Below are 16,381 nucleotides of genomic sequence, written 5' to 3'. Positions count from 1 at the left end.
TGCAGAATGGGGGAGGTATACAAAATGTTGTACTACCCGCTCCATCAATGGTCCCTGTCCAACTGCTGCTTTTGTCCTGGTCGCAGCTACCGATGCAATTAGTCTGAACGTAATTATTTGTAACTGTAACTTGCTGTACCCTTGTATAACGCTACTGTTGTAAAGCACTTTGATGCCTTCCGGCCATGTCCACACTATAAAATTGCAAAATAAAAATAAATACCCGATCTTACATTAGTGCCTGTAACTTGAACGTTACACTTTGATCTCCTAAATCAGTCCCACCTTTTCAGCCGGTATTCCACATTAATTGACGGGAAACATTAGAACATTTCGTCCTATACCCCCAATGTCACATAATATAATGAGCCATGAGCGCTACTGGCTTGCCCTGAAGTCAGTGGCGTGTGTTTAGACAGCACAACTTCTCATATTTCTACTTATAGCCTGATATAGATAGAGGCTTGACGTGTTAACAGGGGAGAATTCCGCTATCTGAAAGTGAAAACGCAACTACAACGCATTTACGCGCAGCATTATGTTCCTCCTGTAAGTCGGATTTTCCAGGTCAGTAAACAGAGTATTCCCTTTTCAAAATGGCCGCCGTGTTTCCGGTGTTAAACCCCAGTTACGTTAGTCCTTCAACCATCTTCATTTACCAACCCAATGAGAAACCGAGCGTCTTGGTGTCTTCCCTGCAGTGTTCTAAAAGAAATAGAAGGCTCTGGAGGGCGGAGCGAAGTGACAGGTGGGCGGTGTCTTTTAGAGCGACTGTTCGACGGTGGGCGTGCTAGTCTGAGGAGACCCGCCCCTCGCGAGTTGCAGTGGAACGGACTCAGTGATAGTGGTCGAAGCTGTGCCTCCTGGGACGAGCCGAGTGTGTTATGATGCTGGAGACCCTGCGCGAGCGGCTGCTGACGGTGCAGCAGGACCTCAGTTCGGGGTAAAGCACGTCGCGCGCCAAGGTTTCACCGAGGGCAGAAGGGGGCAGCGCGCTGTCACGGGACAAATGCTTAGTTCCACACTGCTTGCTCATGTGATCCGTGGAAGGCGGGGTGGTGGGGGTCTGCCCTCCTTGTCAGCCGTGGGTACCGCTGATCTCGGGGGTTGGCCGCTGTAGTTCGGTTCTGGGGTACGAGTGGTGTGATTTCAGGTGTGGGCTTGCTCTGTGTTTAACGATCCACACACACCCTCTCCTTACGCACATTCCTATACACCCAGTAGAGGCGAGCTGTGTGCTTGGCTTGGATTTAGACTTGTTTGACACAGTAGCCGTTTCGACGTTGCCCTATAATTACACACTGAACAAACAGGTATTACGGTGGCGGTGCGATGCTGAAGCTTCTGAATACCACCAGCGCATTTCGTGACCACGAACCCACTTTGTGGTCCATATGGAGGATGAAGATGCTGGCCATGCTTAACATTGAGCATTTTGAAATCCCGGAAAAGAGTTTGAGCTGACACTTCTATGTGAGGATGTTTCACAACTCCATCCTCTTCTTGTTTCCCTCAAACTGAAACCGAGGGCGTCCAAACTCACTATTACTAGCAGATTCACCATTCCGTTCAACACCCCCTCAATGTGCCCGATTTGTTCATATAACGAAACACTTTGTGTTCCCCGACTTTAGAGAGATCCCTACTTCCCCTTGACAATATTCGTTTGAGTGGAAAGTTTATTTTCAAATAGTAGTTTCTAACTTTCTTGCGCTGGTCCTCGCACAGAACAGAAGTTAGCTAGGTAAGCCCTTTGTACGGAGCTGGCGGATGAAAGAAGTGCGACACCCCCTTCATTCTAACCCCAGACTGTGGAATTCTGCGCTCATGTGACAAGAGCGGCTGATTGAGAACGACCTGTTACAAATCAAAATAACGAAACCAAAGAGCTTCTTTAGGGGTTGGCCCGCAGCCAGGGAACCCCGCCCCATAATCATGTCAGCTGCTGCTAGGACTCTGGAGTCCAGACAATCAAAACAGAAAGAAAAGAACAAGCACTTGCAATGCAATAGGTTTGAGCTATTGGCATTGCTAAATATTGCAACACCAAATGCAACAAAAGTCTATAAATTGTAGGCCAAAAAAATTTGTATTTATTTTTGTAGCAATGGCGGCATGTTGCGCTTTAGATGAATATGTCTAAAAGTAAAGTGTGCCATACTGCGATTGCTACAATAGTTAATTGTGGATGCGTTAACAATTAATGTGTGCACTGATGGCTGGTGGTGTGTGTGCCTGTAGAAATTGTGCACTGATGGCTGGTGGTGTGTGTGCCTGGTGGAAGCGTGCACTGACGGCTGGTGGTGTGTGTGTGTGTGTGTGCCTGGTGAAAGCATGCACTGACGGCTGGTGGTGTGTGTGTGCCTGGTGAAAGCGTGCACTGACGGCTGGTGGTGTGTGTGTGCCTGGTGAAAGCGTGCACTGATGGCAGATGGTGTGTGTGTGCCTGGTGAACGCATGCACTGATGGCTGGTGGTGTGTGTGCCTGGTGAAAGCGTGCACTGACGGCTGGTGGTGTGTGTGCCTGGTGAAAGCGTGCACTGACGGCTGGTGGTGTGTGTGTGCCTGGTGAAAGCGTGCACTGACGGCTGGTGGTGTGTGTGTGCCTGGTGAAAGCGTGCACTGACGGCTGGTGGTGTGTGTGCCTGGTGAAAGCGTGCACTGACGGCTGGTGGTGTGTGTGTGCCTGGTGAAAGCATACACTGACGGCTGGTGGTGTGTGTGTGCCTGGTGAACGCATGCACTGACGGCTGGTGGTGTGTGTGTGCCTGGTGAACACATGCACTGACGGCTGGTGGTGTGTGTGTGCCTGGTGAAAGCATGCACTGACGGCTGGTGGTGTGTGTGTGCCTGGTGAAAGCGTGCACGGATGGCTGGTGGTGTGTCTGTGCCTGGTGAAAGCGTGCACTGATGTCTGGTGGTGTGTGCCTGGTGGAAGCGTGCACTAATGGCTGGTGGTGTTTGTGCCTTGTGAAAGCGTGCCCTGGCGGCTGGTGGTGTTTGTGCCCGGTGAAAGCGTGTACTGATGACTGATGGTGCCTGTGCCTGGTGAAAGTGTGCACTGATGATGTGGTTGTATGTGTGGTTGTATGTGTGGTTGTATGTGTGGTTGTGTGTTTGGTTGGGTGTGTGTTTGGTTGGGTGTGTGTTTGGTTGGGTGTGTGTGGTTGGGTGTGTGTGTGTGTGTGTGTGTGGTTGGGTGTGTGTGTGGTTGGGTGTGTGGGTGTGTGTGTGTGTGTGTGGTTGGGTGTGTGTGTGTGTGTGTGGTTGGGTGTGTGTGTGTGTGTGTGGTTGGGTGTGTGTGTGTGTGTGTGGTTGGGTGTGTGTGTGTGTGTGTGGTTGGGTGTGTGTGTGTGTGTGTGGTTGGGTGTGTGTGTGTGTGTGGTTGGGTGTGTGGGTGTGTGTGTGTGTGTGTGGTTGGGTGTGTGTGTGTGTGGTTGGGTGTGTGTGTGTGTGGGGGGGTGTGTGTGTGTGTGGTTGGGTGTGGGTGTGTGTGGTTGGGGGTGTGTGTGGTTGGGGGTGTGTGTGGTTGGGGGTGTGTGTGTGTGTGTGGTTGGGGGTGTGTGTGTGTGTGTGGTTGGGGGTGTGTGTGTGTGTGTGGTTGGGTGTGTGTGTGTGTGTGTGGTTGGGTGTGTGTGTGGTTGTGTGTGTGGTTGGGTGTGTGGTTGTGTGTGTGTGAGGCAGCCAGCCAGCCACCCTGCACCAGCTGCTGAAGGCAGCTAGTCACTCTGCTTCTCTGCACTGGCACGATGAGATGCCAGCTGGTGAAGGTGGCCAGTCACCTTGCTTCTCTGCACTGGAATGATGTAGGTTCACCAATGTTATCACTTTATTCCTCCCTGGTGTCCCCTCAAGTCTTTCTTCCATCCCCATCCTCACCATGAGAGACTGAAAGACTGAGATGAAATGAGTGACTGGTTGAGAAAAGGACAGCCTCTGCTGAAAGGAGGGACAGAATGACGAGGGGAGAGATAGCCCGTGTAGTACAGGATGGCAGTGCCACTAGAAGACAGTGGCAGGAGGAGTCCACTAAGAAGCCGAGAGCTTCTGGTGAAAGGAGGAAAGGAGTGACTCGGAGAGGGAGAGACAGCCCATGGGAGGGCAATTAGGAGAGACTGAAGGGGTGAAGTGAATGGAGGAGACCGGTAAGAAACAGAGACTCTAGTGAAGGAAGGGACAGGGTGATCAGGAGAGCACAGAGACAGCCTGGAGTGGTGGTGGGGAGTGCCACAAGGATAGACTGAAAGGCTGAGATGAAATAAGTGACCGGGTTAGAAACAGAGAGCCTCTGGTGAAAGGAGGGGCAGGGTTACAAAGAGACAGGAGAGACAGCCGCGAGTAACCGGTAACCATTACAAAAAATGGGGTAACCCAAAAATGTCAAGGACCTGGGTACAATGTAATACGAAAAACAATGGTCCTGGACCATAAATCAAGATAGGTGGTAGTTCCTAACTTAGTGATATCATTCACATATTCTGAGCTACATATAATCTATTTTGGTAGCTCTTAGTATCCAATACAGTATTGCTCATAAGGTCAACCATGCAACAAAACGATATCCACAGTTAGTAAAGCATTTTATTCTTTTTTATAAACATTTTTAATTTTTTTTTTAAATTTCCATTAACAATTGTGTCAAGGTTGTTCCAAGGGGAACGTGCAAATAGTAAGGGTGCTTGAGTAAAGAGAGTGAAAAGGAAAGAGGGAATTATTTCAGAGGTTGTGACATAAGAAAAACTTAAATAAGTTAAGCAATGGACTGGTTGTCATTCACCATCCAAGTGCAAAAACCTGGTCACATGTATCAGTTTATGCGATAGATAAATCAAGCGATTATACATTCATTAGAAGCCAATTCTAATAGAGCACGTGGGCAGATAGGCGTATCCCAGGTATGTATGTATGGGGCGTCGACGTTTCGATCCGTCTTGGTGGCCTAGTGGTGGTTTGAACCTTGGCCTTGCGGATCTTCCTCAGGACTGGGGAACAACCTGGAAGGGTTGGGCCTAGTAGATTGCCTAAAATTAATAAGAGTAAAGTAAACCTGTGTTGCATGGTACTATGATTAAAAACCCCGTAAGAAGGCCTGTGAAGGGGTAGGGAGGGCTTACCCGCTGCGATGCGTGAAGCGAATCCCTTTAATGGAAATCCAGTGGTGTACCACATATGACTGTCCTCCGTTAGTAAGGTGCCACACAGTAGTACTGGTGGGGGCTGTAAATATGAAGAACCGGCTATCAATTAACAGAGCCAATCTTGTAATTTGTAAAATGCACGCATGAGAGTGAAAGAGGATTACCTCAGTCGCGTGATGCCACCCACTTGCGTTCCAAAACTTTTTCTTTTTTTCACCACGATTGGAGTCAATCCCGGGCTAAGGACGGGGATGTATAAAAAGAGAGTGTGGTTAGAAGGCGAGTGTGCCCAGGTACTCTTAACAAGAGGCAGACGATCTTCCACACAAGCTAAAATTACCTTAGCCGTTAAGATCCAGCAACCATCCGTAACGCGTTGTGTTTGTCTACTAATCACAGCGCACCGCGAGGACGTCTATTTCATAGAGGCGTCGACGTAAGGGCTACGGTACCGGGGCGTGAAAAAAGGGGGAAAGAGTTAAAAGACTCAAACCGGACTGCCGGTTGCGAGTCCTCCTATCATGCGTTCATAGGGAGTCAAGGTCTTTCTTAAGATTGCGGAAATTTTTTTAATTCGAGTTAGTAATTGTATCCGCATTAGACCTCCGATATATATATTTCAAAAACGAGAGGTGTCCCTTATACTTCTGTAGATAGTATGGAACAAGCATTGATTAAGACAGTCTGCCCTAATTACAATTTTACATATATTAACAAAACAACAAGGAATTAATAATGAAACATATTAGCCATTAGGTAAACATCATCTAAGTACGTAGAACAGTGTTGTACAGGGATAATGGTTAAACAATGTGTACAACAGAAATTATCAATTACGCGTGGTAAACAAAACTGGTTGGGTGTGGTACATGGTGGTTAAGCATCATTGTTAGACAATATGTACAACAGAAAATTATCAATTGCGCGTGGTAAACAGCGTTACAGGGTAAGCTACCATAGCAATTGTTAACAAGGATTGAAGATCATAAAACATTGGGTGTTGGTCATGACTAACTTATTAAGAGGCATAGTAAGGTGGAGTTAATTAATAGCAGGACTGGTATTTCTCCTGATTTACTGTGACTCAATAAATCATATTTGACCTACTAAGGCCCCAGTGACTACATGACCCATTATGTATGTGTTCCACAAAGGTGGATTCATCCAATATTCATAATCGAGATCTGCTTACTGATTTCCTCAAATTCATTCAGACCCCTGGCGATCGTGTCCAGGGAGTGTATCCACCTGCATTCTCGTTTGCTGAGTATACTATTGAAATCACCACCTCTTGGGTTGGGTGTGACCTTCTCAATTACCCACCATCTCAGGCTATCTGCAGGGTGTTCAAAAGCAGAGAAATGCTCCACGAGGGGGGCACCTTGTGTCTTGCAGCGTATGCGGCTGCAATGTTGCAGGATGCGACATTTAACTTTCTGGATTGTCTGGCCCACGTACATAAAGCCACATGGGCAGACAATGGCATAGATAACTCCCGTGGTATTACAGTTACTATGTACGTTGAGTTGATATGTCTGATTGTTATGTGAAAATTCCGTTATCTCTTTTGTCAGTGTACAGGCCTTACATGATCCACATTTATGGTGACCTTTAATCGGCGGAATTCCCCAAAGTGTGTTTTGGTTTGCTGTGCGAGGTGTGGGGAGTAGAGATTTAACTACATAATCTCTTATATTTTTGCCCTTCCTGAAAGCGTGTAAGGGTGGTGGCATATTACCCAAATCTTCCGCTATTAAGTGCCAATGTCGATTGATAGCCTTTTTAATAGCACTGCTTTTCGTGTTAAATGTCGTGACACATACTAGACGTTCATCCTTGATGTTTGTTCTAGGTTGTGGGGCTAATAAGAACTCTCTATGGTTGTGCCAAAAATTTTATAAAAAAGAATAAAATGCTTTACTAACTGTGGATATCGTTTTGTTGCATGGTTGACCTTATGAGCAATACTGTATTGGATACTAAGAGCTACCAAAATAGATTATATGTAGCTCAGAATATGTGAATGATATCACTAAGTTAGGAACTACCACCTATCTTGATTTATGGTCCAGGACCATTGTTTTTCGTATTACATTGTACCCAGGTCCTTGACATTTTTGGGTTACCCCATTTTTTGTAATGGTTACCTTTGTGCAGGCAAGTCCTGCGAGGGTTTTATGTTAAATGTTGTATGTCAAATATTGTATGTTAATGAGTGATTTAAGTCTTATAGTTTCTTGTTAGCCATCACTGTAGCTACGGCTATATCTCTGACTAATATTACACGCATTATGTCAGATAAGGAAACCTTATCTTATAGCGAAGATTACATAGATAAATTATTGCAAGAACAGGAAGGCAACACTTTTCTGGGTAATACCACTACTAACATAGACCTGACACTCAATGAAAAAGTATCCAAATTAGAACGTCTAGAGAAGAAACTGATTAGAACACGTCTGCATGGACACACTCTAGCTAAATATCTTAAATCCAATGTCATCCCTGTAGGGTTACAAGTAAGGAATGAACCAGCCATCTTCCTTGATAACCCAAAATTCAAAGAGAATTTTAGCTTTGTTTCAAATAACTGTTCCAGGCACTGGATGGTGCTTGGCATTGAAACTGCGGTGGAAGAAGTGCAACGTCTAACTAAAGAGATACATGATCTGAAGAAAGAGATCATTGAGGACAAGGCATTACTTAATGCTAAGGAAGCTTTAGAAAGGCTGGAAAGAAGCATTCGTGAATTTGACATTTACACACAAGCCACCAAATTAGACAAAGTAGCCAGGGACATCAAGGTATATGACAAACAAGCTACTTATCCATACCTCCAGGAGGGCTACTACGTAAGGGAACCACAGGGCACATTCTCTAGCAGAGGCAGGAGTGGATTCAGAAGGTATACAACCTTCTCTGGATCATCGGTCAGCAGCAACGCTGATAGTGACACAGAACGTGCAGGTCCAAGTTCAGGTACAAACACAGGTGCACCCCCTACAGGGCAGAACTATCAACAGCCCCCTTTTTTAGTGGAGGAACCATGGTGGGGACAGCGAGGACGGGGACGTCCCTGGGGCAGACCCAGGGGCCCCAGAGGCGGAACATGGAATCAGGGGAGGGGCCAAATGAAAAAACAAACACACTTCCAACAGGAGACACATGGAGAAATACAGACCCGACGACAGCACTACAGATGGTAGTCCATGCATCCAAAAACCCGATAGTCAATTTATCAGGCCATACACTGACATCCAATGAACAGGGAATCCTGGAAAAAGGCCTTTCCTTTGTGCCAACTTCCATGCCTAACACCTTTAACTTGAAAATTGAGCTGCACCAATTCTTCAGGAAGATCCGTCTTAAACACTATTTCCTTAAGACTCCCTACAACCCGGTCTTCTCAGGCAGTGGACTTAGACCACCCTCCAAGTTTAACCCACCGACTCACCTTATGTCACATAAATTGTTGGCATACGAACAGGTAGTCATGAGGGACATTGACTCCATATTGACCAAAAGACAATATGTGAAATATAACGTGAGCAAACTAGAACGGGAGGCCCTAGAAACCCTGAAAAAGAACACCAACATCGTGATTAAACCCGCGGATAAAGGCGGCGCAATTGTCCTTCAGAACGTGGATGATTACAGAAAAGAGATCCTAGCACAGTTGTCAGTTGAAGGTAATTACACTAAACTCAGCAGGGACCCCACACATGAGATAAGTAACATCATAAGTAATGTGACAAAACGGGCTTTAGAATCGGGTTTTCTAAACAAACTTGAGTATGAATATTTAAATAACAAACACCCGAGAATACCTACTATTTACACCCTCCCAAAGATACATAAGCGTATGGAGGATCCACCGGGTAGACCAATAATCTTTGGATGTGGGTCAATTTTAGAGCCCTTATGTAAATACGTGGATGTATTTTTGAAACCCATCGCTGAGAATACTGCGACTTACCTCAGAGACACGATGCAAACAATCCAATTAGTGGACGAACGCCCTTTTGATTCCAATACACAGTTATTGGCCACTATGGATATAACGTCCCTCTATACTAATATTCCACAACATTCAGCACTTACCAGCATGGAATCAGCACTTAACACCAGACCTGCCCCACATGAAGTTCCCACTGAGTTCATAATCTCACTACTCAGGATCGCAATGACCAGGAATTACTTCACATTTCAAGGTAGATTCTACAACCAGACTAAAGGCGTAGCGATGGGAGCAAGCTTCGCTCCCAACCTGGCCATTATCTATATGAATGATTATGAAAATCAATTTGTCCTCAGTGACTTTAACCCTTATAGGGCCAATATAGCACTTTGGCGACGTTACATCGATGATGTACTAATCATTTGGCAAGGAAACGATGAACAATTGGTAACGTTCCACCACTGGCTCAATACATGCTCCGCTGACATTCAATTTACTCTAGAATCTAATAGAGAAGCGGTACACTTCCTGGATATCATTATCAAGTCAGAGTCAGGCAAACTGCACACGAGTCTCTACAGGAAAAACAGTGAACGAAATACACTACTGCGTTACACTAGTCACCATCCGCGTAACCTCAGGGATAACTTACCCTTTGGTCAATTCCTGAGGTTACGTAGGAACTGTTCAAAAAAAGAGGATTACTTTGACGAGTCAGCAAGTCTTTTAGCTAGACTTTTAGAACGTGGATACCCCATCAGACTATTAAAACATGCACGTAAACGGGCCTGGCACAACCATAGAGAGTTCTTATTAGCCCCACAACCTAGAACAAACATCAAGGATGAACGTCTAGTATGTGTCACGACATTTAACACGAAAAGCAGTGCTATTAAAAAGGCTATCAATCGACATTGGCACTTAATAGCGGAAGATTTGGGTAATATGCCACCACCCTTACACGCTTTCAGGAAGGGCAAAAATATAAGAGATTATGTAGTTAAATCTCTACTCCCCACACCTCGCACAGCAAACCAAAACACACTTTGGGGAATTCCGCCGATTAAAGGTCACCATAAATGTGGATCATGTAAGGCCTGTACACTGACAAAAGAGATAACGGAATTTTCACATAACAATCAGACATATCAACTCAACGTACATAGTAACTGTAATACCACGGGAGTTATCTATGCCATTGTCTGCCCATGTGGCTTTATGTACGTGGGCCAGACAATCCAGAAAGTTAAATGTCGCATCCTGCAACATTGCAGCCGCATACGCTGCAAGACACAAGGTGCCCCCCTCGTGGAGCATTTCTCTGCTTTTGAACACCCTGCAGATAGCCTGAGATGGTGGGTAATTGAGAAGGTCACACCCAACCCAAGAGGTGGTGATTTCAATAGTATACTCAGCAAACGAGAATGCAGGTGGATACACTCCCTGGACACGATCGCCAGGGGTCTGAATGAATTTGAGGAAATCAGTAAGCAGATCTCGATTATGAATATTGGATGAATCCACCTTTGTGGAACACATACATAATGGGTCATGTAGTCACTGGGGCCTTAGTAGGTCAAATATGATTTATTGAGTCACAGTAAATCAGGAGAAATACCAGTCCTGCTATTAATTAACTCCACCTTACTATGCCTCTTAATAAGTTAGTCATGACCAACACCCAATGTTTTATGATCTTCAATCCTTGTTAACAATTGCTATGGTAGCTTACCCTGTAACGCTGTTTACCACGCGCAATTGATAATTTTCTGTTGTACATATTGTCTAACAATGATGCTTAACCACCATGTACCACACCCAACCAGTTTTGTTTACCACGCGTAATTGATAATTTCTGTTGTACACATTGTTTAACCATTATCCCTGTACAACACTGTTCTACGTACTTAGATGATGTTTACCTAATGGCTAATATGTTTCATTATTAATTCCTTGTTGTTTTGTTAATATATGTAAAATTGTAATTAGGGCTGACTGTCTTAATCAATGCTTGTTCCATACTATCTACAGAAGTATAAGGGACACCTCTCGTTTTTGAAATATATATATCGGAGGTCTAATGCGGATACAATTACTAACTCGAATTAAAAAAAATTCCGCAATCTTAAGAAAGACCATGACTCCCTATGAACGCATGATAGGAGGACTCGCAACCGGCAGTCCGGTTTGAGTCTTTTAACTCTTTCCCCCTTTTTTCACGCCCCGGTACCGTAGCCCTTATGTCGACGCCTCTATGAAATAGACGTCCTCGCGGTGATTAGTAGACAAACACAACGCGTTACGGATGGTTGCCGGATCTTAACGGCTAAGGTAATTTTAGCTTGTGTGGAAGATCGTCTGCCTCTTGTTAAGAGTACCTGGGCACACTCGCCTTCTAACCACACTCTCTTTTTATACATCCCAGTCCTTAGCCCGGGATTGACTCCAATCGTGGTGAAAAAAAGAAAGTTTTGGAACGCAAGTGGGTGGCATCACGCGACTGAGGTAATCCTCTTTCACTCTCATGCGTGCATTTTACAAATTACAAGATTGGCTCTGTTAATTGATAACCGGTTCTTCATATTTACAGCCCCCACCAGTACTACTGTGTGGCACCTTACTAACGGAGGACAGTCATATGTGGTACACCACTGGATTTCCATTAAAGGGATTCGCTTCACGCATCGCAGCGGGTAAGCCCTCCCTACCCCTTCACAGGCCTTCTTACGGGGTTTTTAATCATAGTACCATGTAACACAGGTTTACTTTACTCTTATTAATTTTAGGCAATCTACTAGGCCCAACCCTTCCAGGTTGTTCCCCAGTCCTGAGGAAGATCCGCAAGGCCAAGGTTCAAACCACCACTAGGCCACCAAGACGGATCGAAACGTCGACGCCCCATACATACCTGGGATACGCCTATCTGCCCACGTGCTCTATTAGAATTGGCTTCTAATGAATGTATAATCGCTTGATTTATCTATCGCATAAACTGATACATGTGACCAGGTTTTTGCACTTGGATGGTGAATGACAACCAGTCCATTGCTTAACTTATTTAAGTTTTTCTTATGTCACAACCTCTGAAATAATTCCCTCTTTCCTTTTCACTCTCTTTACTCAAGCACCCTTACTATTTGCACGTTCCCCTTGGAACAACCTTGACACAATTGTTATTGGAAATTTAAATTTTTTTATAAAAAAGAATAAAATGCTTTACTAACTGTGGATATCGTTTTGTTGCATGGTTGACCTTATGAGCAATACTGTATTGGATACTAAGAGCTACCAAAATAGATTATATGTAGCTCAGAATATGTGAATGATATCACTAAGTTAGGAACTACCACCTATCTTGATTTATGGTCCAGGACCATTGTTTTGCGAGTAACCGGTGGGCAGCATCCCCAAAGGCCACGCCCCAGCTTCCCAGCCACAGATCATAGATCTATTGCATTGACATTGTGAACCCCCCACTTTAGCAGCTAGAGCGGGGTGGGGCTCTATATGTACCTCATGTGAGTACTAGTGGCCGTAAGGGTCAGGAAAAGGGTTGAATTATTCCAGTAAGTGCCTTTGGAGGAGGAGAGTTTTAAGATCAGTTTTAAAGGTCCGGAAAGAGGTGGTGGTTCGGAGCGATGGAGGAAGTGAGTTCCATATTCTGGTTGCATTAGCAGAGAAGGATTGAGCCATAAATCTTTCCCTTTTAAAGGTAGGAGGTACGAGCAATAAGTTGTCCACATTGCGTGAAGGACTAGAGCCGTCCGAGCTTTTGAGTTCATTAGACAGAAAGCGAGGGGTGGAGGTGTGCAAGGCTTTGTGGTTGATAAAGGCAGTCTTGTAAATTGACCTAGCTTCGATAGGAAGCCAGCAAAGAGACAACAGTATTGGTGTGATGTGACCATTTCTTTTAGCCCCATATATGAAGCGAGCTGCTGCGTGGAAGATGGATTTTAGAGGGGAAAGGTGGGATTTGGGGAGGCCAGCAAGGAGAGAGTTGCAGTTGTCCAATCTGGAAAGAACCAAAGATTGGACCAAGGTTTTTAGGTCTTTTTCAGGAAAGAAGCGCCAAACCTCCCATAGAAATGTGCAATTGGTAGTGTGCATTCTCGGCAATGGTATTGATATGGGACTGTAAGTTGAGCCTTTTGTCTAGGATGATGCCTAGAGATTTCGCACTGTCAACAATGACAGGTTTGTTGTTGAGAATGTTCAGATTGTTCATCCAAGATTGGCTTGGAGGAGGAGATAGTGAAGTCGAGAGAAGGAATTCTCTTTTGGAAGGATTCAGAATTAGTTGATGAGTTGACAGCCAGTGGTGGATGGAGTTCAGAGTGGTGTTGAGGATTGAAAGGTCATGAGTGGAAGGTACCTTTATGTAGATTTGGGTGTCATCCGCATAGAGGTGATAATGGACCCCAGATTTTTTTAGGCGATTACCCAGTGGTTCAATATAAAGGTTGAACAGTGTGGGTGCGAGGATCGAGCCTTGAGGGGCGCCTTGTCCAACAGCCATTGAAGTGGAGAGACAATTTGCTATTTTGATCATCTGGGATCTGCCCAAGTGAAAGGATTTGAACCATTTGAGCACTGTGCCTTCAAAACCCATTCTTAGCTTTAAAGTGTTCAAAAGAATGTTGTGATTAACAGTGTCAAAGGTTGCGGATAGGTCAAGAAGGATCAGGAGACAAGATTCACCAGAGTCAAGTACTCGCAGGGCATCATCGATCACTTGAAGTAGGGCTGTTTCGGTACAGCAGTCTTGGATAAAACCAGATTGGAATTTGTCAAGGAGGAAGTTGACCTTGATGTGTTGGGAAAATTGCTTCGCCACACAACTTTCTGTAATTTTATCAAGAAAAGAGAGGTTGGCGATAGGGCGGAAGTTGTTGAGATCTTTCGCATCAGCAGAGGGTTTCTTAAGAAGTGGAGTAACGATCGTGGAAGATGAACGTTGGAACTGCACTTGCCCCGGGACACAATCGGGGGACATCGATGCTGGGGGTGGGGGGCGGGGCCCTAGGGAGGGGTGACGAACTAGAGAATGAATAGATAATCTTAGTGGATGGCAAACCATGAACATTGTGATATGTTTATGCGGGGCTGGAGCTGCTTACCCCGCGAACATTTTTCGCAGTCTAGGGGGGGGTGAGAGGCACTCTGCCATGTTGGGGAGTGGGTAGTTTTAAATCCACGGGCAGGGGGGCAGGGAGGGGGGAGGGTAGGGCAGGGCAGGGCGGGAACCGGGAGGGGGTTTGAGAATGGGGAGTTTTTTTCTTACTTTGTTAAGCGGACAGTTTATGATCATAGACAGCCTTGGCCATTCGGAAATAGTAGGGACTACACACAGAGCTATACCAGCACTGAGACACCAGATATCTTACAGATTGCGCACACTATTGTTAAATCGTCACACGTGGATATACTACCTTTGCGATGACTGGGGGTGATAGAGATGTGACACTTTCCGTCCTTACCTGGAACGTCAATGGGATGGGGGATAAAATAAAGCGAGGGGTGGCACAACAATATCTCAAACGCCAATCTCCAGACGTAGTGCTCCTACAGGAGACACATCTAGTAGGGAACAAAAGCAAGGCTCTCACGCGCTGGGGCTATAAACTTCTGGTACATGCGGACTACACCACAGGGTCCCGAGGAACAGCTATACTAGTCAAGAAAAACTTAGCTCTGATTGTGCACCGGACATGGTCTGACCCTCAGGGGAGATTTGCTGTTTTAGAGGCTCAATGGGAAGGGAAAGCATTAAATATTGTGTCAGTATACTTACCACCTGCGTTGGGTAAAGTTGCTTTAGCAGATCTGGGCAAGATATTAATGGACCTCCCCGCAGGTACCCTGATTCTGGGAGGCGACTATAACCTCACTGTTGACAACACTACTGACCGACATCCGCAGAGGCCAGGTGTTACACTGAATAGGCTCATGCTAGACTTCATGACGGCGATGGGCCTCGTAGATGTTGGACGCGAGACGCCCCTGACAGTGCCGCGGTTCACTTATTATTCAAACGCACACAAGAGTTCATCCCGCATTGACTACTTCCTGACGTATGCGACCACAACAGGAGGTTTTTCGCAACCTCTCGAGAGGGATCTCTGACCACTCCCCGGTGTGGGTTGAATACACGCACCGGGAACGATAGACCCGTGGTTGTTAAAGATACCTGATATCAAAGAAGACCTCTGTAATAGCACCAAACACTATTTTGAAGAAAACCTGGGGTCCGTGGATTCGGCACTTACTCTCTGGGAGGCATTTAAGGTAGTACCGAAGGGGCGGGCCTTGGCATTGAAGACCGGCTATCTGCGTCACAAACACGAAACGCTTCTCCAGTTGGAAGATGAGCTTTCAACATTGGAAGCTGAACATGCCACTAACCCCGTAGATGATACTCTACATCGCCTCGCACTCAAGCGGGAGGAGTATAAGCTTAAGGCGAGGGAGCATATGGTGACTAAACATCTGAATATGCAACATAGATTATATGAAATGGGAGACAAGACGGGCAGGATGCTAGCATGGTTAGAGAAGAGGGATCACGGAGATAGGTGGGTCCAGAGACTAGCTCTGCCAAATGGAGAGACGATTACACACCCCAAAGACATAGCAGAAGCATTTGTGGACTACTTTGAGAAAGTCTACTCCCCATCCACCACATACACTGCAGAAGACTCCCGACAGCTCCTCGCGGATAGCGCCCTGCCCACCCTTTCCGAAGCCGATGGACAATCCCTGGATAGTGACCTCTCGGATGAGGAAATCCAGAACGCCATCGCCCGTATTCGTTCAGGCAAGGCGATCGGACCTAATGGCACCCCTATTGAGTTCCTTAAAGTGACGAGCTCCCAGATAGCCCCACATCTCCGGGCCATGTATAACGAAAGCTGTGAAGCGGGCAGACTCCCGCCTGACCAACGTCTAGCAACTATAGTTGTGATTCGCAAACCCGGGGACAAATGCGAGTCATATAGACCTATTTTCTTGATCAGTGTGGAAGCCAAAGTTCTGGCGAAAGTACTGGACACCAGGTTGGTTGCAGTCATTTCTTCTTTGGTACACCCGGACCAATCTGGCTTCATGCCGGGGAGGAATACGGCACTAAACATTTGTCGACTTCAGAACATTCTAGCCCGGCAAAGCTTCTTAGAGGAGGATGCGGCGATCCTATCGTTGGATTCCTCCAAGGCTTTCGACTCCATAGAATGGCCATATCTATTTGAGGTACTAGTGCGATTTGGGTTCGGTCCTAAGTTTTTAAAGT

The 16,381-nt window shown here is 45.9% G+C and overlaps 1 protein-coding gene across 1 annotated transcript in view; it reads left to right on the top strand.

The window, feature by feature from the left end:
• Positions 1–738: 738 nt before the first annotated feature.
• Positions 739–16,381, top strand: part of DTNBP1 (dystrobrevin binding protein 1) — a 516,522-nt gene continuing 500,879 nt past the window's right edge. Inside the window, exon 1 of the mRNA XM_085607033.1 lies at positions 739–943. Within this exon, the coding sequence (XP_085463159.1) occupies positions 885–943 (59 nt within the window). The 5' untranslated portion in view covers positions 739–884. The remainder of the gene's footprint in view (positions 944–16,381) is intronic.

Source organism: Triturus cristatus, chromosome 5_2 (assembly GCF_964204655.1).
Source record: "Triturus cristatus chromosome 5_2, aTriCri1.1, whole genome shotgun sequence".
NCBI lineage: Eukaryota > Metazoa > Chordata > Amphibia > Caudata > Salamandridae > Triturus > Triturus cristatus.
The sequence above is the reverse complement of the archived record's forward strand: the minus strand, read 5'-3'. Positions and strand labels throughout refer to the sequence as shown.